Source organism: Rosa chinensis, chromosome 4, assembly GCF_002994745.2.
Source record: "Rosa chinensis cultivar Old Blush chromosome 4, RchiOBHm-V2, whole genome shotgun sequence".
Lineage (NCBI taxonomy): Eukaryota > Viridiplantae > Streptophyta > Magnoliopsida > Rosales > Rosaceae > Rosa > Rosa chinensis.
In genome coordinates this window covers 56,917,908-56,942,527 of record NC_037091.1, presented here as the reverse complement: position 1 = coordinate 56,942,527, position 24,620 = coordinate 56,917,908, and the positions used below count along the sequence as shown (strand labels likewise).

Sequence of the window (24,620 nt, the reverse complement as noted above, 5' to 3'; positions counted from 1 at the left end):
CTTCTGGAATAGGCTTCAGAATGAAAGCCTCTCTTTCTTCATTTTCTGCAACACTGGAGATAACGGTAGGGTTAACAGGCTCACTTTCCTGGTTAGTAGTGACATTCTGCCCCTCCGTAGCGGGCGGGTGATTTTCTCCCTGTTCAGTCGACATGTCGGATGATTGGGAGTGAGAAAACCTTTGAGTCACTTGTTCTTCAGAAAGACCACGACAGTCCGCGCGAGAATGCGGTCTGTAACTGGAGGTCTTCTGCTTTGAGCAGTTAGCATAACCCTTTTGGTAAGGGTTTTCACTCGGCTTCCCAATGGTTACGTTCACGAAGAAACGCTATGCACAAGTCCCACTGGGCGTGCCAAAATGTTTGGCTCCGAAAACCAGTATGGGTGCAAACTGTCTCTTTTGCTGATGTGATTGAGCAGGCGTGCCAGCACCGTAGGGTACAGTCGTCAGGGAGTCCCTTGACCTGACTTCTTGAATCAAACGCTGTGGACAAGGAGAGCACCAACCTTGTCACAAGGTTCTTTTCTTGCCTTTCCGAAAATGACTTCTCGCCTTACTGGTAAGGACTTTGGTTGTGATCTCTTCGCGTCACCGAATCGATACTCAACGTTGTAGGTTGAGCAGCGCAATCACTGGGAAGTTCTAAGAAAGCACGGGTTTTGCTAAAGCGTGACTTTAGCTTCGCTGGGTTGCGAGGGCGTTACCCTTGCTTCGCTGGTTGTATCGGTGGCAGTAGCACTAATAGTCGGCTCTTGGAGAGACTAGGACTAGGAGTACGGTCGCCGGGTTTCAACTAGGTTGAAGGTTTGCTCCGGGGAGGCTTTGATAATCTGTGCGATTAGTTGATTTGAGAGTTGTGTTTAATTCATCCTTGAAACCTGGTATTTATACCTAGGGTTTCGACTGTTCCTTGCCATAGAAAGACTATTGATTGAAGTCTCTTATTCAATCTCCGCTACTCGATTCCAATAAGGGCTCATTTTCCTTATGGATTACGGAATGGGTGAAGTTATAACCCAAACCCAAGTAGGCTTATTTTTGGGCCGCAGGTATCGGCCCGCTATGCTAAATACACTAAAGGATCTTGCCAAAATTACTTTTGGGCTCAAACAAAGCCTTTGAGTTTGGTAAAGAAGGTAGTCACAGAGCCAACACCCTGTTCACAATCATGTATAGCATTCTCAATATGGAATAATTGCACCGTATTAGTGTGAGAAAACCTTTCTTTCAGCTCCTTCCACATGCTTTTTGCAGTCTTGCAGTGAATGACGCTGCTGGATATCTCTTTGGACATAGACCCGAGCAACCAGGTTTTAACCAAGGTATTGCACTGGTCCCATTGCATCTGCTCTTCAACTCTCTGGGTTGATCTTTCGTTTGTGCCATCAATAAATCCCTTTTTGTTTTTGATTGTTAGGGCCATGTTCATAGACTGAGCCCAGGTGGTATAATTGTCTTCCCCAAAGGCTGTGCAACAAGGACCACTCCAGGCTGATTAGAATGATGGATGAACAAAGGGTGATTGGGATTTTCCCAAGGTTTTGACATCTTCAGCGTAGTCGAAGAGTTGTCGTGTTGAACAACCTTTGTTTCTTCGTCCCCTGGCATGAAGGCTTATAATGTGATTCTAAGAATTTGGTTGTGGTGGGATTGTTTCACTCTTAGGTTTCAGATGGTTGCTCTAATACCATGTGAAAATGGTAAACTGAAGAATTCTTTTCTTAGCTGGTACCACTGAATCTTGTTCCTCAATAAAAACCCAAATGGACCTACTAGTATTTAATCAAGAAATTTTCTGTGGTTCCATCATGATTGGGTTAATTTTGCTAGAGTTCATTGTGTTTTTTTTTTCTGATTGTGTTGGTGAAAACAAAATAGTATCATTCAATTGTTGGATATTTGTTCTACCTGGGTGCTGAGTAGATCATTTCTTTAGCAATATTTCTTCACTTGTCTTTGTTTCTAGGTGTGGTTTTGGATATGATTTACTCTATCTTGCCAGTCAAAAGGACAGGATTAGCCTGATGTTCTTGCCTACTTGTATTGTGTTGTGGTCTGTAAGTTTTAAACTCATTGACCTTTGGTTTTGGTTTTTTATACCCATCATATTGGATAGTCTTATAGCAATTGCATTGGTGAACTTGTTTTCATAGGCGTCATATGTTAGAAGTGTAATATTAGAGTTTTAGATTGGGATGCTGCAGAATACACAGAATCATTTCTTCTTCCATTGAGCAGCTGCTTCAGCTGTTTGTATGTTGTTTTGCGAAACAAATGTGCTTTTTAAACTACATTGACTTCTATGTTTAAAAGGGATCTAAATGGCTGACATGGCATTTCAGAATGGCTATTTGATCGTATTTCTGTAGTGCACTAGTGTTTATCTGATTTTTTTTCCCTTCTTTGCAATGGTAGTCGGCATAAACTACAGTAATAATAAAACTACAAATAGAATAATGGTTTTACTATGATTTTCATACAGTAAGCCCCAAAATCATCTTCTGATGCGGATATGTCAAAACTATTGGGGACTGTCTTATTCCCTATTGTTTTTTAATAATCTGAAGGGGGAGGATCCGAACTTAGGACCTCCAGCTCTTTGCATTCCAATCATTGCAGAAGATGGCCCTATAATTGAAAAATAAAAATTGCATTTGTGCTGCCGTAGTTGCATTGCGTTGTTCAATCTTTTTACTTGAAACTTTCTATATCGTTGCGCCATTATTCTCCGAGTCTTTGGGATTGTTTGATTGGCCTCCCCATTTCCGTATCCTGTCTTCAGCTATAGAAGCCTGCATTTCGTGAGACAATACCTCAGTTTATCGTGTATCCGACTTGGTTCAGTATTAGTAAAGTTCTTGTGAGTTGTACAGAGAAACACAAATAATGTTCAAATCCCTAACCTCTTTGTTCCAGTTGGTCTTATAAACCAAATAGAAAAGGACACAAGTCTGAAGAACTGTCCCTAACAGCATTCCAGTCCAAATCCCCTACAAAAATGATCGAATACGTCTACTCGGTCAGTTTTTATACCGGGCTATTCACTACAAGATTGTGCAGACAGATACACTTACCGTAACACCCCAGTCAAATTTGTACCCAAAGAGTAAACCGAATGGTACCCCAACTATATGGTAACAGCCTATGTTGACATAAGCCACAAAAGCTTGCCATCCTGCTCCAATTGCATCACCAGAGAGTACAGGTTGAATGTTATTGATGACAATGCAGGTTGCCAGCAAGGGAGTGAGCTGCACCACGAGCGCTTGAACATCTGAATCACTTGGAAACAAGGCTGGATATTCGTTTCTGCTGAGTATGAGGACGAGTGAGAGGAGAACACCAATGAAAAATGAAGTTATTACGGCCAATACTAGCGAGAACTTTGCTGTTCTTGGATGTCCTGCTCCTAGTTCATTCGACACTCTCACACTGCAGAATATTTAACATCATTTCAGGTTGAACAAGTGTACGCTGGGAGATTGACATGTTAGAATATGTGGACTTAACATTATCTTAATCACATTGAGATAAAACCAGCTGATTTAATCCTATGTAAATAACAAGAAGTACATGAATATAACTCTAATTCCAGTTATCTACGTGGGTGTATATCTCCTGGTAGAAGTAGGGAACTCATTTGTAATCAACCTGAATTACATTAAGTGTTTGTGATAAACTCTAAGTCTCCTATCTCGATAAACATGAAGAAGTGTTGGACTCCTTATGGGATGAGTCTAACTCGTGGTTTTGGCCAATATATAAAGGGAGCAAAGTCCCTGTATTCATCACCCGTTGTTAAGCATATTGTTCAGCCCCATTCTGAAGCTTTTGGTGTTGACATACAGAAGGCTTTCTGCTCTAGTTCTATTGCTATTCATTCTCAGTTCCAGTTGCTCAAGATGTCTAACTTTGGTCAAGTTGTTTCTGCAGGGATCCAGAGCGTCAATGATCCAGGTGGAGTCCTAGTACCACTAGAAAAGCTATTCTGCAGTTTCTGTGTGGATGTTGTGCAGCTGGTTTAATTGATATTGTATATGTGTTGTATGATATGATCTTGTGTTTGATGTGTTGGTTGTTGCATCATGTAGATTTAACAATTGGTATCAGAGCTTAGGAACTTCATAAAACACATATCATGCGTTTTTTGTTTTGGTTCAGAAAATTCATATTGTGAAAACTATTTTCTGTTTAGACTAAAAGCAGGCCTTAAGTGGTTTTAACCCGGCTTTAATACTAATCCAATTCATTAAGCAAATAAGCCCAAACCCGAGTCCAAAATTAATATATAAATTTAAGAATATTATCGTTGGAACATAACGGTCACTTTTGCTTTAGGGATCGGATTGAGTTAGGGCTCACTGAGATAAATTCTCGGTTATGGGATTCAAGACCCCTCTTTAGAATTGATTGGATCATGTGGAAAGGTTGAAATTTGCTGCTTGTTTTCTTTTGCTTCCGCTATAAAATTTTTGTTGCAGCGCTGTAGCAGAGGCCAAGGTATGTTCATTGGGAATCCCATAACTTGTATTTCAATTTCTGCATATGGAAAGGGTTGTCATAATCATATTTGGAATGCTTGATCATGCATATTGAAGGAATTCTGCATATATGGTTGAATGACTTACTGTAATCGTGTGATATGAAGTTTTGGTTTTGAGAACTATATGATTACTGTGATGGTATGATTTGATGATTTTGATTGAGTATTGGTTGTTTTAAGTATGCTATGGTTTTTAGCTAACAATTAGGAATATATCTCCCAACATAAAATCTGCAGTATTGTTATTTTCATGGCATAAAATTAATAAGTTCATATAGAAACTGAGCATATGGTTATTAATTCTAGTTTTGATATTCTTGAAAGATTGTATTGGTCATTTTGCACAAAGCAAGTTTTCATTATCACTCTTCAAGGATTTTAAGTTTTAACAAAACTGGAACTTGTGTTTCTGCATTTAAAATTGCACTTATATTTTGTCTTCCAAAGAAGTTGTTCACTGTGTAATTCTGAATGCAGAACAGCATCATATGTAATCACAACTATCTATTTAGATACCTTGAAGCTTTTCTTATCCAAAGACTTTGACTGGTTCAAGGAATGACTGATTTTTGTTAAATACAGTATGGTGATTTAGAACTTTAGAATGTTGAGTTTTATGCCATAAAGGTGTTACTTGATGTTATTTTAGTTATGGGGTTTTATGGAAAACTAATCATGTATCTGCTAAAATTTTAAAGCTCATGACTGCTTTTAAATTTTATGTCTTTTTCTTGTGTTATTCAAATACATGATTTTGTTTTAAAGATTAACACACAGATAAAATCTTTTACTGCAGAAATCTTATTTTCTTTATTTTTCTGTGTTTTTAGGTCTAAATGTGGTCACTATAGGCCAAATTCAGTTGCTTAATGGATGGAATTATAAGAAGTGGAGAAACCAAGTTGAATTTTATCTGTCTATGCATCAAAATATGGATCTTTGCTTGATTGAGGAACAACCATTAGAGCTAGACACTGAGAGCACAGAAGAAGATAGAAAATACTATAAGGAGTGGTATAGCGCCAATAGGAAAGCCAAAAATGTGATAAGAACCTCTATGTCTGACACAGTTAGGGGCTCGATCATTGAGCCAGAGCTTGCCATGGATTTTCTAGAAGCCATAGGAGATAAATATCAGGAGAGTGACAAAGCTGAGGTTGCTAGGCTATCCAAAAGATTTAATGAGCTGGAGTTTTCAGGAAAAGGAAGTGTGAGGGAGCACATTATGGAGCTAATTGACCTCAACTCAAGGTTGAGGGATTTAGACATGGGAGTTAAAGACTCTCAGGTAGTGCATGTGGCACTTCAGTCATTGCCTAACACCTACAGTAACCTGAGAACCTCCTACCATGCCCAAGAGTCTAACTGGGACTTGAACAAGTTAATTTCTATCTGTGTAGTAGAGGAAGAGAGAATCAGGAAGGAAGGCAGACCAGCTACTACAGTCAACCTAGTTGAGAAGCCTAAGTGGAAGAAACAGAACATACTTAAGGCCAAGAAGACTACCACCACTAAAGTACCTGGCAAACCTGCAGAACATAAATCTGACAAACCTTTTAAGTTTAAGTGCTATTTTTGCAAGAAAATAGGGCACATGAAGAGAGACTGCAGTGGTTTCAAGGCTTGGATGATAAAGAAGGGGTTTAACAAACAGGAGGACACCAAAGAAAAGTGAGGTCCAAGTTTGTGTGGGAAATGGTTCGAGAGTAGCAGTTAAGGCCATTGGGACTCTGAAGATTGATTTAGGCTTAGGAAATTTTCTTTTTCTAGATAGTGTTTATTATATTCCTTCCTTGAAAAGGAATTTGATTTCAGTAGGTCTTTTAGTTAAGATTGGTTGCAAACTCATTATTGATTTCAGTGGAATAAAGTTATTTCAGGGTTCAAATTATCTTTGCTGTGGTGTGTTTATGCATGATTATTTGAAATTAGATTGTTCTGTTGCTCAACAGGAAATTATGTTGATTGAAAATAATCAAAACATTATAAAGAATAACACTGTCACAGGTACAAAGAGAACATTGTTCAATAATAAGTCTGCAAATATATGGCATAGAAGATTAGGCTATATATCCAAAGAAAGACTGAAAACACTCGAGAAAAATAAAATTTTACCTGCATTGGATTATACAGATTTAAATGACTGCATTGAGTGTTTTAAAGGGAAATTGACAAACTACAGAAAGAAAAAGGCCTTAAGAAGTCAAAACCTATTAGAACTAATACATACAGACATATGTGGTCCATTTAAAAACAAAACTATCTGTGGAAATTTTTACTTCATCACATTCATAGACGATTTTTCCAGGTACTGCTATATCTATTTACTGTCAGAAAAATCACAAGCTCTAGATGCATTCAAAATTTATAAAACTGAAGTTGAATTGCAACTAGAGAAGAAAATTAAGCTAGTGAGATCTGATAGGGGAGGGGAGTTCTATGGGAAACACACTGAAGCAGGCCAGCAGAAGGGTCCTTTTGCACTATATTTACAGGAAAATGGCATTAAGGCTCAGTACACAACTCCCTATAATCCTACACAAAATGGAGTAGCAGAAAGAAAAAATAGGACTTTATTAAACATGGTGAGAAGTATGATGTGCACTACAGGTCTACCTATATTTTTATGGGGTGAGGCTCTTAAGACTGCAAATTATATTTGCAACAGATAACCTAGTAAATCAGTAGACAAAACACCTTTTGAGTTGTGGTGTGGAAGGCAACCTAGCTTGCATCATTGTCATGTGTGGGGATGCAAGGCTGAGGCAAAATTGCCAAATGCACAGACACAGAAACTTGAATCCAAAACAGTCAGTTGCCATTTTATTGGCTACTGTGAGAAATCTAAAGGCTATAGGTTCTATGCAGCTCAAAATTTTACCAGAACTTTTGAAACTCATCAAGCAAAATTTCTGGATGAAGGATTTAGTAATACTAACTTTGAAGACTTGTCCTTGGAGTTAGAAGAAATTACTGAAAACCGAAATTTACAGAATATCTTACCTTTAATTCAGTCAAACAATGCAGATAATGCAGATACAGAAACTCCAAGCCAAAATCAAGCTTTAGAAGAACCAATAGGCTTAGAACCTCATATAGATGAACCTACGGATAATGTCCATTTTAGAAAATAACCCTGTAGAAGAACAAAATCCACCTCAGCCTAGGAGATCCCAAAGAGAGAGAAGACCAGTATATGGGGAAGATAGTGATTTTGTAGTGTACCTGCAAGAAACTGATATTCTAAGTGAAGATAATGATCCTTCAAGCTTCAAGCAAGCTGTTGAGAGCCATGAAGTTGAAGAATGGCAGAAGGCTATGAAGGCTGAGATTGAGTCAATGCAGCAGAATTCAGTTTGGGAATTGGTTAAACCAAACCCAAGCCAAAAACCAATAGGCTGCAAGTGGGTGTTTAAGGCGATACAAATGGAAATGTAGAAAGACATAAATCCAGGCTAGTAGCTAAGGGTTTCACACAAAAGGAAGGGATAGACTATACAGAAACATTCTCTCTAGTTTCAACTAAAGACTCATTTAGGATTATAATGGCTCTAGTAGCTCATTATAACATGGAGCTGCATCAAATGGATGTGAAAACAGCCTTTTTGAATGGGGAATTAGATGAGATCATCTATATGAAACAACCTGAAGGTTTTGTGAAAACAGGAAAAGAAGACCATGTATGCAAACTGAAAAGATCAATTTATGGACTTAAGCAGGCTTCTAGACAATGGTATAAGAAGTTTGATTCAGTAATTTCATCTTTTGGTTTTTCAGAAAATATTGTGGATGAATGTGTATACATTAAGACAGTTGGAAGTAATTTTATTTTTCTTATACTGTATGTGGATGATATTCTCTTAGCTAGTACTGACTTTAAATTGCTTAGAGATACCAAAGCTTTTCTGTCTAAAAATTTCGACATGAAAGATTTGGGTGAGGCATCCTATGTTTTAGGAATTGAAATTAAGAGAGATAGGTCACAAGGCTTATTAAGCTTATCTCAACACAATTACATCACAAAAGTGTTGAAGAGATTTGGTATGGAATCTTGTGCTTCAAGTGATGCACCTATGACAAAGGGTGACAAACTGTCCAAAAACAAAATTGTAAAAATGGGGGAAGATGTCTGATATGGAAAGCAAACCTTATGCTAGGTTAATTGGTAGCCTAATGTATGCACATGTCTGCACTAGACCTAATTTGTCATTTGCAGTTGGAATTTTATCTAGGTTTCAGTCTAATCCTACCCATGAACACTGGGTTGCAGGAAAGAAAGTACTTAGATATCTGCAGAAAACCAAATCTCACATGTTAGTTTACAGACAAGTTAAGAAGTTTGAACTAGTTGGCTATACTGATTCAGACTTTGCAGGCCATTATCCGGATTCTAAAAAGTCCACATCTGGTTATGTCTTCATGCTTGCAGGAGTGGCTGTTGCATGGAAAACCATGAAACAGTCATTGATTTCAACCTCCACTATGCAGGCTGAGTTCATAGCCATTTATGAAGGAGTCTGTGAAGGCTTGTGGATCAAAAATTTTCTATTGCATACTAAAGTATTAAGTTCAATTATTTCAGATGCATTGAAAATATTTTGTGATAATGAGGCTGCAGTATTTTTTGGTAAAAACAGTAAGAGGTCCAACAACTCTAAACACATAGATTTAAAATTCTACAGTGTTAGAGAAATAGTGAAGCATGGTGAGATAAATGTCTTGAACATAAATACAGAGTCACAGCTAGCAGATCCCTTCACTAAAGCGTTATCAGTTTCAAGTTTTCAGAAGCACACCAAGAACATGGGAATTCTATCTGAATTGGAGGCTTGAGTTCAGTGGGAGCCAATTTTAATTTTTTAGAATTTTATTTTGTGTAATAGGATTCTTGCTCCAGTTATTGTCGTTTTTGTTTTTGCTTGTAATTTTGATACTGCAGTTTTTGAATAAAATGAGGTATTTCATATATGTGTTTCTTTTGGTTTCAGCATTATTTTATTTTCTGCAGTCTTGCAAATTACAGTTTTTTGAACTTTAAAATATCAGTGTGTGTTATCAAGTGAACTTTTCTGCATTGAGTAATTTTGCAGCTTCAGTTTCAGTTTTCAGTTAAGCAAATATCAGTTCACTAGTGTTTTCAGTTTTGCTGTTAAGATTTTGAGTTGTCAAAATCATTCTGTTGGACTATGAGCATTGGATTTTTGCAGGTAGATATACTTATCCAAATTTTGCTCTTATTATCACTTTGAGCTTATGTGATTGCAATATTTGATGTTAGTGATCTTTAATCAATCTGGTTATTTAATCAAAATTGGTTTGAGGTTCTGCGTTATTTTCTGCAAATTGACCAAGCTAAATGAGCTATGAGTTTTTGTGTATTTCAGTGCACACTTCAGTTTGTTGTCTATATGGGGTTATTAGTTCAGTTGTGTTGTGTACAGACAATGTTAGTCCAAGTGGGAGAATGTTAGAATATGTGGACTTAACATTATCTTAATCACATTGAGATAAAACCAGCTGATTTAATCCTATGTAAATAACAAGAAGTACATGAATATAACTCTAATTCCAGTTATCTACGTGGGTGTATATCTCCTGGTAGAAGTAGGGAACTCATTTGTAATCAACCTGAATTACATTAAGTGTTTGTGATAAACTCTAAGTCTCCTATCTCGATAAACATGAAGAAGTGTTGGACTCCTTATGGGATGAGTCTAACTCGTGGTTTTGGCCAATATATAAAGGGAGCAAAGTCCCTGTATTCATCACCCGTTGTTAAGCATATTGTTCAGCCCCATTCTGAAGCTTTTGGTGTTGACATACAGAAGGCTTTCTGCTCTAGTTCTATTGCTATTCATTCTCAGTTCCAGTTGCTCAAGATGTCTAACTTTGGTCAAGTTGTTTCTGCAGGGATCCAGAGCGTCAATGATCCAGGTGGAGTCCTAGTAGTCTGCAGTTTCTGTGTGGATGTTGTGCAGTTGGTTTAATTGATATTGTATATGTGTTGTATGATATGATCTTGTGTTTGATGTGTTGGTTGTTGCATCATGTAGATTTAACATGACAGACCTTATTGCTGCATTCATGCCACAAGACATCATGACTGTCCATCCCAATATGTTCATGCTGCAAAATTCGACGAGGCATATACATATTACTCGGTTACCAATTTATCCAATATTACTCACTTTTCGAACAATGTTTGAATTTCCATGGGTACTCTGAAGCTGTATCAACAAATGTAGCAGAAGAAGAGAGTACTCACCATATGGATAGGCAATCCACAGAAACTTCTGCATTCTTTAGATATCCAGCAAAGAGAATCAACGCCATAAAATACCAAACTTCCAAACTGCACAAGAATTGATATATAATAGACAAACTAGTTTTACAAAATAGACGTTGTCACTATTCTACCGATCAATATTTTCATTTTGACAACTCATTGTCAATTACCAGCCTCTTTTGTAGTGGAATTAAAAATTCCTCATATAATTCATGTTCTTATCAAATTGATAAGTCGGACGTGCTAAGTCACGTATCACTGCTTCTCCACTCAAAAATTTTATGGTTATTATCACAAATGGTACCTGAACTTATCATCTATCTTATCCATGGTACATGAACTTCAATTTTGATCACAACCAGTACCCGAACTTTTTGATTTCATTTTAAATGGTCACTATTCCAGCCAAAAAAGCCAAATCCAGAAAAAGAAAAAAATAAGTTTAAGGCAAGTCTATTACCAAAAAGATCTTCACTATGATCGCAGCCTTTGAAATCACCAAAGATCATCACTATTATTGCCTCATATGCCATTTTTAGTCAGAATAGTGACCGAATGTGGCTCTAAGTACCATTACAAAAGAACCCGAATAGTTCAGGTACTGGTTGTGACAAGAAATAAAGTTTAGGTACCATCGATAAGATTGAGGTATAGTTCATGTACTATTTGTGATTTTTACCCAAAATCTTATATTACTTAAAAATTTTTAGGACAAAATAAAGGGACAATTCTATGTTCTTTTTTCTTCTCTAAATTAACCAATTTGCAATGAATGTTAATTAATGATGATATGGATTCATCACTAACTTTCATTAATGCTAATCGGTTCCATGCGTCCATATCATCATTATCATTCATTGCTAATTAGGATCCATATCATCATTAACACAAGGGGTGTACTAGTGTAGGCAACATGGGTCGAGAAGAGTCAGCCGACTCCTCTCAATTTCTCATCAAAGTAATTGATTAGTTGATATTTGCAACATGGGTCGAAAAGGGTCAGCTGACCCCTCTTAATTTCTCATCAAAGCCATTGATTGATTTATATTTGAACTTCAGAACTTCTTATGTTCACTCACAATATAACATTCTAAAAATTAACCCTTTAATTATCATTCTGAAAAGCTCAAGGTGTATGTTTTGGCATAATTTTGACTAGGTCCGGCCTTGCCCAAGGGCAGCCTTGGCAACAGCTGAGGCCCAAGGGAAGGTGGGGCACTATTTTCATATATAATTATATTGATTAATTTCAGTTCACCTCCTTGAAGTTTGGAGGTGTCATCATTACATCCCCTTTATTCTCAATTTTAAATTTTTACCCCCCCTGCTTTCGAAGTTCAATCAGTCGTGTCCAATTTCTCAAATTTCGTCCATTAACTTCGACGATGGGGCCCACTTCAAGGGCTAAAAGTGTCATTTCAAGACAAAAGAAAACCCACGACAAAAAAAAAACCTTCTCTCTCTCTCTCTCTCTCTCTCTCTCTCTCAGATATGACACCAGCAAGCCTCTTAGAACTGTCGGCGGGCTCTGCTCAAGACTTACGTCACCGACTGCAAGGACCAACTAACCGAAGCTGTCGGAGGGATTACGTAGCCTTTTCCCTGTGTCGTCGGATTTTACGAGATTGAATCGACGCGAATCATGGTTCCGACTAAACCAAAGAAGATCCATGGCTAGGGCGTCAAATTGGACCCACCCCAAGTATCTCTACGTAACTCTTGGTAATTGAATCCTTCTTCATCTTAATGTTTCAAGCTTTGATTTTGGAATTTTTGACATTTTTAGTGTTTTGCGTTTTGATTTTTTTTTTTTTTCAAAACACAAAATTTGAGTTGGATGCTAATGACGAGTGAGTTCAGGCTCAGGGTCAAGATCAAAAGTTTCTCACAATTGCTAGTGTCCCAGGGAATGTTGCCAGTGAAGTTGTTTCGTTGTAATTCGATCTTGTAGAGGCTCTTGCAGCTGATGAAATCGGGGATTTTTCCCGTGAGGTTGCTGGAAATGGAGAAGAATACATGAAGATTTGTTGCGGGCCAAATGTTTGATGGAAGTAGTGTGTGGAGAAGATTCTGGGTATTGGAGTTTAGTGGCATTGCCGAGATCGGAGGGGACGGGCCGGTGAAGTTGTTGTTGCTAAGGTCGAATAAGGTTAGGTTGGAGAAATTATCATCCTGATGGTTTGTTACCTATATCTTTACTATAAATTTTTGAAAATTTGAATTTCATATCTATAAATTGGTGAGTAGGAGAGTGAAGAGGGTTAGGAATGAGAGTAGTGCTCTGCTTCAAGGAAGAGATATTTCAAGTGGAGAGATTTGTAAGAGGAGGATCAAGGAAGAAAAAGAAGAATTTTTTTTTTGTCGTGGTTTTTTTTTTGTCTTGAAATGACTATTTTAGCCCTTGAAGTGAGTCCGATCGTCAAAGTTAAAGTTCAATTTGGACGGAATCTGAGAAATTGGACACGCCTAACTGAAATTGGAAAGCTTGGAGGGTAAAAATTCAAAATTGTGAATAGAGGGGGTGAAATGATGACACCCCAAACCTCAGGGGGGTAAACTTAAATTAATCTTAATTATATATAATTTACAATAATATGTTGTGGAATGTAAAAAAAAAAATATATATATATATATATATATGTATATTCTCAATTCTAGACACACTAGCTACGTGTTTTTTTCTTCTTCTTCAATTTTTTTTTTTTTTTTGAGTTAAAGAAAAGTATATTCATCACAAGCCAGAATAGGCCGTTAAATACCCTTCCGCTGTCATTTAAGGGCATAGACAGACAAGAAGCTAGTGGTAGTACCCATAAGTGGTACGTACATATAGTCCAACTCATTATGCATTCAAATACGTAGAGCTAGCGGATATCCTCCTTCGGTACTGCTTCACAGACGCTAGAGAGATAATGGGTGTACATCAGTGCTTAGGTTCCTAAAAACAAGAAAATTATTGTAAAAGACAAGCTAAAATATAGTAAAGGCCCAGGGCAAAAACCCTAGCCCTAAATAGTCAGCCCAAGAGCATCCAAAGAGTAGTCCAACTCCAAAGCCCATCAAGCCCACCTGATCTCAGCCCATCCTCCCCAGACGACATGTCATACACACAAGCCCAGCGGCTCCACCCAGCCCGCTCTGCTTTGCCCTACCCGCTCTGCTCCGCCTTATTGCCACCCTTCGACCCAAACCGCACCACAACAAACGCCGACCTAAACCACGCCGATCCACCTCCTCACCCTCTGCCCACCATCGAAGCAGAACCCATGCTGTCGACCTTGCATAGCACAATCACGTAGCCAGTCGAGATGAGACCAAAAAAACCAAGCCCAGGCTTCTGCGACGTCTACGTCGAGCGCAACCATCCAAGGAAACCCCTTAACCATATTGAATTGAATAGCCGTCCGACAGTAGACCCTAAGACATCGGTGAGGCCGGAGGCCAGCTGACAGGACCAGCCCCGAATTTCACCCCGTGTACCTACATGTGCCGGAACGAGCATAATTAGCTATAATGAGCCACGCTCATGGTACCGCCAGAGGTACCGACTCCCACCAAGGAGGTGACCTGCGAAGGCACGGCCAGGCGGCCTACCGCTCAAGCCCTGGACCGCCCCCATATCACCGCTGACGCGCCGGGTCAAGATAGCATCAGAAGCTCCAGACGCTGGGAATCGAAGCACATCAGTCCCACATCGGAAGCAAGAAGAGGATCAACCTCTTCCTTACCTATAAAAGGTCATCTCCTCTCTCCTCATTAATTACGCAATTACTACTCATTTATTGTTATGCTACCCATATACAGTGACTGACTTAGGCATCGGAGAAGTGAAGACCGCCCAACGCGGTCTTCCTCTGGCCCTGTCTCTCGTGTTGCAGTAAACGGAAGTCATCTAATCCTTGGAGTAGCTGTCCGCCCACCGGACCCGCGTTAAACAAGGAACCGGCTACCGCCGGACTTGAGCATTAACACCTCGAAATCCGAAGAGGCCCTGCGGGGCCCACCTTAGAAGAAATTCTACCAAAAATTTGGCAGAACTTCCCCTAAAAATGGACTACCCAAAACCTGCAGAAAACATTTACACTTCTAAATTATCCATCCTTATTCTCCTGGAGCCACCCTGCTCCCCAAATTACACCACTCCCCAATTCACAAAACACAAAATGCAATTTGAATAACATTAATCCCACAGGTAATCAGAGCAATTCTAATAAAAAGGATAAACAAGGAAAACCTAATTCAAAGGAAAACGCGGAAGCCATGCTGTTGACTATGCCTCAACTCCATGTACGCCCGACCTCAACTAATTTCGCCTGCAAACTAGGCATTTGAAACCGAATGGCCCAGGGGAAAGTAATTGAAAAACACGTCAGCGTGAGTGGACAAAAATAAACAACCAAATAAATAATTTAAAAGAAATGAGGTTGTCTTACTTTCCCACTGATTTAAATTTATAAAACCGCGATGCATGCAACGTTTAAAAAAAAAACGTATTTCTTTAAACTCAAAAACTCGTGAAAAACATACCAGCCCCGCTGGTTAAGAGAAATCGGACTAGCCCCGCTGGTTAAGAGAAATCTGACTAGCCCCGCTAGTCGAGTAATAATATAAAAGTAGGGGAAGAAGATAGCCATACGAATGAGCCTCCCAGGCTTGGGTGATAGCCTCCCAGGCTAAAGTACTCCCATATACTCCCGTTATATACCCACACGCCACTAAGTGTAGCAATTAGGATACTGGGCTTCAGCATTACTGTCACAAAGACAGTAACCAGCGCCACAAAGGCGGACGGACTTCGGTGATCCCATCACCTCGCCACAAAGGCGGACATATCAATGCTAGCAATGATGATAGTCACCCAAAGTATGCAAAAGAAAATCCGAAAACCACATAAATCCATAAAGCTTCCCCAACTCTCGCAAATGAATTTCCAATGACGTGTCCCACACGCCAAGATAATCTCAAGTTCATAAATATATAGGAGAGAAAATAATAATAAAACATAATCTCCATAAATCGAAACAAAACTAATTCCAAGATCATCATCAAGGCATTCCCAATGCCAAAATCGAAAGTCGATAAATAAATAAGAAATATAACTCCATCGAAATCCCATTTCGAAAATCCTTTAAAAATCTCAAATCGACGAATAGAAATATAATTAAATAGTATACTTCCGGAAAATCACCTCGGAAAATAATTCATTGAAAATCACATAATCATAATTTCAAATAATAATCAATCCCTGAAATCAATTCATATTCTCAAAAATAAATCCTAAATCCAAATTCGAGCATAATAAGTTCATATCCGAAATTCATGAAAAAAAATCAATGTCAAATTATAATCCAAGACAAAATATCATGCTCGATAAATAAAACGATAATTAAATAAATCAATAATTTCAAAATAAATATTATTGAAAACAAAAGTCCACTCACAGTACTATTCCAACGATCACGCGTACGAGTTCCTTCGTCGAGCAATAGCTCGGTACGACGCCCTGTACATAAATATAATCCGTGAATAACTATTCTAATTAAATACGATTCTCAAAATCGAATCCTCATAAATCATCTCTCCAATTCTTTTCGGATTCAACCCACATCACACCCATAACACCAATTCCTCGATTTACATATTCCACAATGAAAACGAGGGAAATCCGGCCGCCAGATTTCCCACAATTCAATCACAAAACTCCGAACTTCGGAAAATCACAAACAATTCCAAACTCCTCCAAAAATCACCAAACTTCACATACAAGCTCTACAACATTTATAGGATTTAATTAGGCTAAAACAGGAATTAAAAACCAACCCTACACGCCTCCATGAGCCACCCACAGTGACAGCGCGTGGGCCCCACGCGCCGATGGCCACCAAATTTTGGCAACACCACCTACTCAACAGACCCAACAATTTTCATAACTACAACATGTTCCAATTTTACCTTTAAGTGCTCGAAATCGGCTGGTGAAGAAAACCCAGAAAATCCAAGAACTCTAAGATCGGGTTCTGATCGATTCTCCCTCTACACTGCAAATCGTGGCTCAAGGCTAGGGGCAAAATGATCCTTGGCAAAAACCTCACCCTCGACGGTGGTTTGGTGGCAGGAAACGGCCGAAATCGCCGAAAATCGACGAAACCTCCGTTCGGCTACAGTAAACTTCGCGGCTCAATTCCGAGCTCCTCCGGCCGAGCCACCGCAAAACACCACCCCAGGCATGACAAGGAAGAGGACACGAACCTGTCGGTGCCCGGATTCCGTCGTGGGTCGGCCGGAGAAGGAAGAATTCAGAGGAAGAAGAAATCGTCCAAAGAGGAAGAAAGGGTCGGGGGAGAAGAGAGAGAAAAGCCGGGTAGGTTTCCAAAAATGGAAACTTACCACAATAACTCGGCTATTTGTAGAAAGTTACCGTGAATAGTAACTTTAATCTTTCGCTTATAACTTTTGCATACGAACTCCGATTTGTATGTACCACATATGCACGCGCTCGATTTAACGTCCTCTACAACTTTCATGAAAGAAACTTTCTCAAATTTTGACCCGAACAAAAAGTCAACAATTTAGGGCCACTAAAAGTATCGAAACGACGGTAAAAGTGAAAGTAGTTGTCGTTTACTGTCCAAATGACTAGTAAATGGGTAAATTAAGATACGGGACATTACACCAGCACCCGTCGGTCGCAGCAGAACGAGGTCGAATGCTCACGGAAGAAAAACCGGTGTTTAGGTTTTTAGGGTTTCTCTCAAGGAAGAGAGAAATTTCTGAGGTCTTTCTTCTTCAACTCTTCAAGTCATCAAGAACTGCAAAAAGTCAGGCATCATTATAGCAAAGTCTCTCAATCTCTCCATAACATTGAAATTAAACAAATTTCTATTCAAATTTGTGGTTCCAATGGTTATTCAATCCCTCAATTCATTTTCATCATCTGTCCCTCCAATCATTCTCCTATCTGTTTTTCATCTCCCAATCTTTCTCCTCTCTATTTTCAGTTCTTCTACGGTGATTAGACAATTTTTTTTGACATTTCATGATGCAGGTTGAGCTATATATCAAAATAGTTATTGGATGTTCTTTAATTTTGAAATTATGAATATTAGAAGTTATGTTGCTTGTTGTTTGTGATTCAATTGATTATTCTAAAAACTTGTTTTCATAACTTTTCAGAGCCAAATTAATTTCAGAATTGTCATAAAAAAAAATCTCTGAACCGGCCCTAGGCACCCAAAAAAAAAATTCACCCTGGGTATTAAGAACCTCAGGACTGGCCCTGATTTTGACCCAGGTAATAAGAGGAATTGACTCAATCAACCCATTTTGGAATTTAAGGAATCTAAATTAATAGATTCACTAGACTTAAATGAATGAACGAATGATTCATTGAGTCTAATCATTCATTCATTTATATGAAGTTTTGTTCTATTTTTTTTTTTTCAGTGTAATTTATAAATATTATCACTTTTAATTCTCCTGAACAAGATTTCTGACAAGACCACAATAATGGGTAAATTTAGACATACTCGTATCAATTTCTACAAAGATAATTTTGCTTTGTTTTGTTTTTGTTTTTGTTTTTTGAAGAAAAGATTTATTGCATTAGATGACCAGCTAAAAAGTCAGAATCTACAAACACTTAAAGATAGAACAACAAGTTCCTATCTAAGCAATGCAAACTCATTACAAGTCAAGTTGAGCCTGCTATTGAAGCGAACCCGTAAACAAAAAACAACTCCGTGTCTTCTGAGGGAAAATCATCTTCTAACCCTCCATCCGCCAGACACACAATTATGGTACGAAAATAAAGTTACTTCCCATCAAACAAATAGGAGTCAATTCCTCATATATAAGCAGCTTCCTCCAATCCAATTCAAGATAATTACTAATTCTATAAAATCATGATTTGAATTACGACTAACACTTTAAAAACAATAGAAAAGCCCAAATAGTCCAAATAGGTCACATCTCAGGCTAGGCCCACCCTCATTATCAAGTGATAAATGAGGGTGGCAAGGCACCCTCCTTGAAGGCCCAGATCGCAGAGCCCAGCACCCCAGGCCCAAGCCCAAACCCAAACCCAAGCAAAGTAGGCAGAAGCCCTAATGGTCCTCTGCCATGTCATCGCCGCTGCTGGCCAACTTTCCAGCAGTCGACACTTCCAGCTGGACATCAGATCGTTGACGCCGCCTCCCTTCAGCCAATCACTAGTCAGGAAAATCACACCAGCCAAAAACCCACCAGCACCTCCAGAACCCTTTGAACGATCCCGACTTTGTTGCTAGGTTCAAGTCCCCGCCACCAAAGCCTGTTACCGCATAGACGCCAAGCCACAGAATATATCACTCCGCTGCGCTCTATCCTCGCCGACTAAAGGACTTAAGACGGCGAAACAACCAAATCAAACCCGCTATCATCGGCGAAAATATCCAAAACAACCTAGAAAACTCGATCTCGCTCCACGCACCGATGGGGGTGCCTAGGAACCAGTCGCGTCCTTCCTATACTGGTGACTAACCACGGTGAAATGCCACCGATTTGCACGATACCCTAGGCTAAGGTTTCAAAAAATAAATAAAATATTTCAATTCCAAGGACAAAATTTTACCATCTACACTGAGTTATAGAAAGAAACCAAAAATATTCATTATAGACACAACAAAATAAGTAAAGAATATATTTCAATTTATATAAGATTTTTGTCATTTGCATGAAATGTATGCAATTTTTGATAAACTTTTTAGATTTAAAAATTATGAGATTGAACCTAAATCTTTTTTTTTTCTTCTTTTAGGTCTTTGACCCAAAGCACCAAAATGAGCCAAAATTATCTCACTTACTCTAACAACAGATTTTTTTTGTTCCCACCTATATAATTTAACAGCAAATGACTATTTTATCCTTAATCTAATTAAGAAATTACATAATGCCACTCTATATCTCTCTCATCCCTCCTGCAGATCTCTCTCTCTCTGATCTCCATATCTGGCGTAGTAACGGCATCCACGCTTGTAGACGACGCCGCCGCCCTTCCTCGACCTCACCGCCCGCTTCTCTCCGGCTACTTTCGAAGTCATCAATGCCCGCTTCTCTCCGGCCACCAGTTCGACTTTCGCGACGGCGCCGTCTCTGTCTCTCTCTCTCTCTCTCTCTCTCTCTCTCTCTCTCCTACGCCATCATACTCTCGGTGATCTGGCCTTTGTCGTTTGCTTCCAAGTTGGTCGAGTTCATTTTCAGTCCCTCAGCGTCGCCTCAAAGCCAGATTAACAGCCACCTCATCTCTGACGCTATTCGAATCTCCGGCCCAACGTCACCGCTGGTGAGTTCGTTTCTAGTTCTCTCTCTCTCCCCTCCATGGCTATTTCCAATTTGAACAATGATCTGGCGCGCCAATGGCAGAGGAGAACGATGATTTGGTGCCCAGAGCTTTTTCTAGGTGCCCAAATCAATTTCTTTGTTTCGTTTTTTTTTTTTTTGGGTAAAATGGGGGCAGAAGGCCTAGAAGGAAAAAAAATTGGAAAAAATATATATATATTCTATTAGGGGCCAATAGAGGTCTGTTAAAGGTCTATTGGGGATCTTGAATTGATGTAACCTCCTCGTTTTTTTTTTCTTTAATCAAAGTTTTATTTGTCTAATTTTAGCGAGATTAGTTCCCATCCGGCGACCGAAAGTTCTATTGGGGGCAATAGAGGTTTATTGCCCCTTTATTGGAAGGCAATAGAGGTTTATTAGGGGAAATACAGGTCTATTTGAGGGCAATAAACCTTTCCTGTGACCTATGAAATCTCCGAAAACCTCTTTGGGGACCTCCGGCGGGGTTTTCAGAGAAGTCCGGTAGGCGACAGCTGTGACCTGAATCCTGCAACAGTTGGCCTGAATTAGGAGGTCGGTGACGGGAATCCAGCGAAGTCTCCTATGGCTTCTCTCTCTTCCATTTTCTCTCTCTCTCTCTCTCTCTCTCTCTCTCTCTCTCTTTATGTAACAAAGGAGTGAGGGTAAAATAGTCTAAAAAATAAAATAAAATAAAATAAAATAAAATGAAATAAAATAAAAACTTAATGGGGTATTAGAGAATACCTCCTTAGAGTATTTTGGGTAAGGAGAAATTAAAAAAAAATTAATGGGATAAGTGAAAAATAAAATCCCTAAAATTGGGATAAATGGACAAAAACCTTTTTTTGTTTTACCAGACTATACTGTTTGATCGAGGACGACATCCACCCTGATTGGCTGATTCCTTAAGACGTTGGAAAAAAACTATAAAATTAAAGGGTCTTTCTAAATATACCCAACAAATTTCTTAGTAGACCCAGCAGTAAATTATATGAATAATTTGTTATTATCTTTTACCATGAAATTACAATAATATACAAAATATTATAAAATGAAGACAAAAAAAACATCTGATATACCCTTTTTACTGAGTTACATGAAATTCTTTATGGTTACCGTTCGCGGTTATAATTTTAACGTTTAGGGGGTGGTTAAAAATTGACTTTTTATGAGTTAATAATTTGAGAAAATTTCCTTCATGAAAGTCGTAGAGGACGTTAAACCGAGCGCGTGCATATGTGGTACGTAAAAATCGGAGTTCGTATGTGAAAGTTATAGCTTAAAATGTGAAAGTTACTGTTTATGGTAACAAAAATATAAATATGGAAAGTTACCACTGTAGGTTTCCATTTTCGGAAACCCGGTAACTCTCCCTCTCTCTTCTCCCCCGACCCCTTCCCCTTTCGGCCCGAACTGGTTTACCTCCAATTTCTCCCTCCTCCGGCCGACCCACGACGGAATCCGGCTACCCCCAGGCTCGTCTCCTCCCCCTTGACACATTGGCGGTGGTGTTTTGTGAAGATTTGGCCAGAGAAGCTTGATTTCGCGCCGGGAAGGTAATGGTTTCAGTTTGCGATTTTTGCCGATTTCCGGCGATTCCGGCCTTCTCCAGTCACCAGACCGGCGTCGAAGGTCGGGTTTTTGCTGGAGATGTTTTCCCCTAAGGTCTTGCTTCTCAATTTGCAGTGTGGATGTCGAATCGATCGAACCCGATCCTAGGGTTCTTGAATTTTTCTGGAAAATTTTCACCGGCTTAATTGGAGCTCTTCCAGGTAAAATTGGCACTTGTTGTAGTTGAGAAAGAGATTAGGCATGTTGAGTAGGAGGTGCTGCCAAAATTTGGTGGCCATTGGTGGTGGTTGGCCGGTGGCGCGTGGGCCCCACGCGCGACCACTGTGGGTGGCGCGTGGAGCTGCAATTTATTTTCTATTTTGGCTCCATAAATCCCTTAACGATTGTAGAAGTTTATACATGAAGTTTGGTGGAAATCGGAGGAATTACGAATTGAGTTTAATTGATTAATTAACGATTTACGTGAATTCGATCGTCGGAATTCTTTCGAATTCACTCTAGAATTTATTAATCGATGAATGGATATTGATGGATTATTGTGGATGGATTTATTGTGAATTAAGGAGTTGGATTTGGAGGGGGGGGGGGGACGTTATGAATTTCAATTTCTAATTATCGTAGAGTTAATTGTCGTCCTATAAATGTATTTTTAAGAGTGCTATTCGTACAGGACGAGAGGAGTCTTCGTACGAGGAAAATACCGAGCGACGTCAGGATTGAGCATATATTGTGAGTGGACTTTTATTTTTCAAAGAATGATGCATGCATTTATTTAATTGATTCCGAGGTTATAATTTGTTTATAGTATTAATTTCCGAGTATATGGTTAATTTCAGGAAGGGTTTGGTTATTTGAATATTTGAAGGTTTTATGGCGTGCGGGGTCACGTCATTGGATTATGCTTATTTTCCTTTATTTATTTATCTCCGATGGGATTTCCGGATTTATACTATTTATATTTTATTTATACTCGGTGATTTGTGATTTTTAATGAGATTTCGATGGAGTAAATCTTTATACTTATTTATCTCCTGTTTATTTCGAACTTTAGATTATCTTGGCGTGTGGGACAAGTCATGGGAAATTCTTTTACGGGATATGGGGAAGCTTTATGTATTTGTGGTTTTACTTGGTTTTCGGGTTTCTTATGCATTACTTAGGGTGACTACTATCATTGCTAGCATTGATCTTCCGCCTTTGTGGCGAGGTGATGGGATCACCGAAGCCCTCCGCCTTTGTGGCGCTGGTTACTGTCTTGGTGACAGTAATTCTAAAGCCCGGTATCCTATCGCTACACATAGTGGCGTAAGGGTATATTACGGGAGTACTGGGAGTACTTTAGCCTGGGAGGCTATCACCCGAGCCTAGGTGGCTCACTCGTATGGCTATCATCTTCCCCTACTCTTTATACTATTTTCGACTAGCGGGGCTAGTCCGATTTATTTTAGCCAGCGGGGCTGGTTCTATTTCTTTGAGTATTGGAGTTTCAACCTTTTCTTTTATTCGTTTGTGACTAGCGGGGCTAGTCGGCTTTCATGAGTGGGACTCCTTTTGTTTTATTTTCGTTAATCATTGCATGCATCGGGAATTTTAAAGAAATAAATATGGGAAAGTATAAAATCCATTTGGTTTAAAAATCTTTTATTTTTGTCCACTCACACTAACGTTTTTATGTACTTTCCCCTGGGCCCTTCAGTTTCAAATGCCCAATTTTCAGTGTTGCTGCTCGGCGTTCTGAAGTGAGCCATAGTGACCGCATCCGCTTCCGTCATCATATTTTGTAGGTTATTTATTTAGCCTACTGTACTCTATGTTAAACTTATATTCCTAGAATGCTCTGATTACTAAGGGATGTGTGACCCAAACTTGTATGAATTATATTTGAGGTCTATGACCTAACTTTGGTGATTGTAGTAACTTGTACCTTTTGGAGATTATGTTTGATGTTGTTAGCTTTGAGATGGGATTGGTGGAATTTGGGAGCAGGGTGGCTCCAGGAGTTGTGGTTGGATTATTAGAAGTGAATTTTGTTTTCCGCAGGATTTTGGGTTATCCATTTTTAAGGGAGGTTATGCCGAAATTTTTGGCAAATCTCCTTTAAAGGTGGGTCCCGCAGGGCCACTTCGGATTCCATGGTGGAATTCGGGGTGGGTCTTGTCAACCACCGTGCGCACCAAGCCCCACCCGAGCTTCAACATCAGTAGCCAGCAGAACACAGTGTGCAGTATCAGTGTCACAGCCGTGATCACCGCCATCACCATCATCTTGCTCTGCGACTGCAAAAACTTGACTAACGGAAAAACCATGGCGTACGCGAACAGCTGAGGTATCATGTATATGGAGAAAACCCCCGCCGCCTTGGATATCGCCACCGTCTGTCCTATTCCGTACAGAATTTGCTGAGCAAATATGTAGAGAAAGCACAACACTACATAGTGTTGTGCTTTCTCTACATATTTGATGAAATTGGATAAAATATGAATACCAAAGCGCCAAAGCAGAATTCGAGCGATGACCGAGTTCTCGACGGAGATGGTGGCGAGGTCGAGGGTGCTGACATGACCGGCGAAGACTTGAGTGATGGCGCCGAGAGAGTAGTGGCATAGTGAAGTAAAGATGGCGGGGCCGGAAAGAAACCAGAGCTTCTTGGATTCTCGGTTGAACTCTCGGAAGAAGTCGCGTACTCCATTGATGGGTGGGATGTCGTCAGATTCGGGATTGAAAGCAGTGCTGGAAATGAAAGAAGGGTTTGCGGGAGCAGGGATGGAATCTAGGTTGTCATGCATCGGTTGATGATGTTGTGGAACTCCCACCACCTCGTCTCTTAGCGACAGCAGTGGCTGTTTGTTCTCCTCCATTTTATGATCGGATTAGTATTGGAA

The 24,620-nt window shown here is 39.4% G+C and overlaps 1 protein-coding gene across 1 annotated transcript; it reads right to left on the bottom strand.

The window, feature by feature from the left end:
- Positions 1-2,421: 2,421 nt before the first annotated feature.
- On the bottom strand, positions 2,422-24,596 carry LOC112199624 (protein DETOXIFICATION 29-like). The gene is made up of 8 exons (XM_040518807.1): positions 23,911-24,596; positions 15,375-15,393; positions 14,070-14,176; positions 10,810-10,926; positions 10,614-10,670; positions 3,076-3,433; positions 2,905-2,991; positions 2,422-2,793 (listed from the first exon to the last, which is right to left on the bottom strand). The coding sequence occupies exons 1-8, from the start codon at positions 24,594-24,596 to the stop codon at positions 2,707-2,709; spliced, it is 1,518 nt and encodes a 505-aa protein (XP_040374741.1). The 3' UTR covers positions 2,422-2,706.
- Positions 24,597-24,620: the final 24 nt, after the last annotated feature.

What these genes read in the sequence shown, in the direction of transcription:
- LOC112199624 (XM_040518807.1), bottom strand. Translation starts at nt 24,596, where the DNA reads ATGGAGGAGAACAAACAGCCACTGCTGTCGCTAAGAGACGAGGTGGTG. An exon ending in GCTTCGATGGTGGGCAGAGG is followed by an intron (nt 10,927 to 14,069) that starts GTGAGGAGGTGG and finishes TTGTAAAACTAG; the next exon opens with TTTGTCTATTATATATCAAT. An exon ending in AGACCAACTGGAACAAAGAG is followed by an intron (nt 2,794 to 2,904) that starts GTTAGGGATTTG and finishes CACGAAATGCAG; the next exon opens with GCTTCTATAGCTGAAGACAG.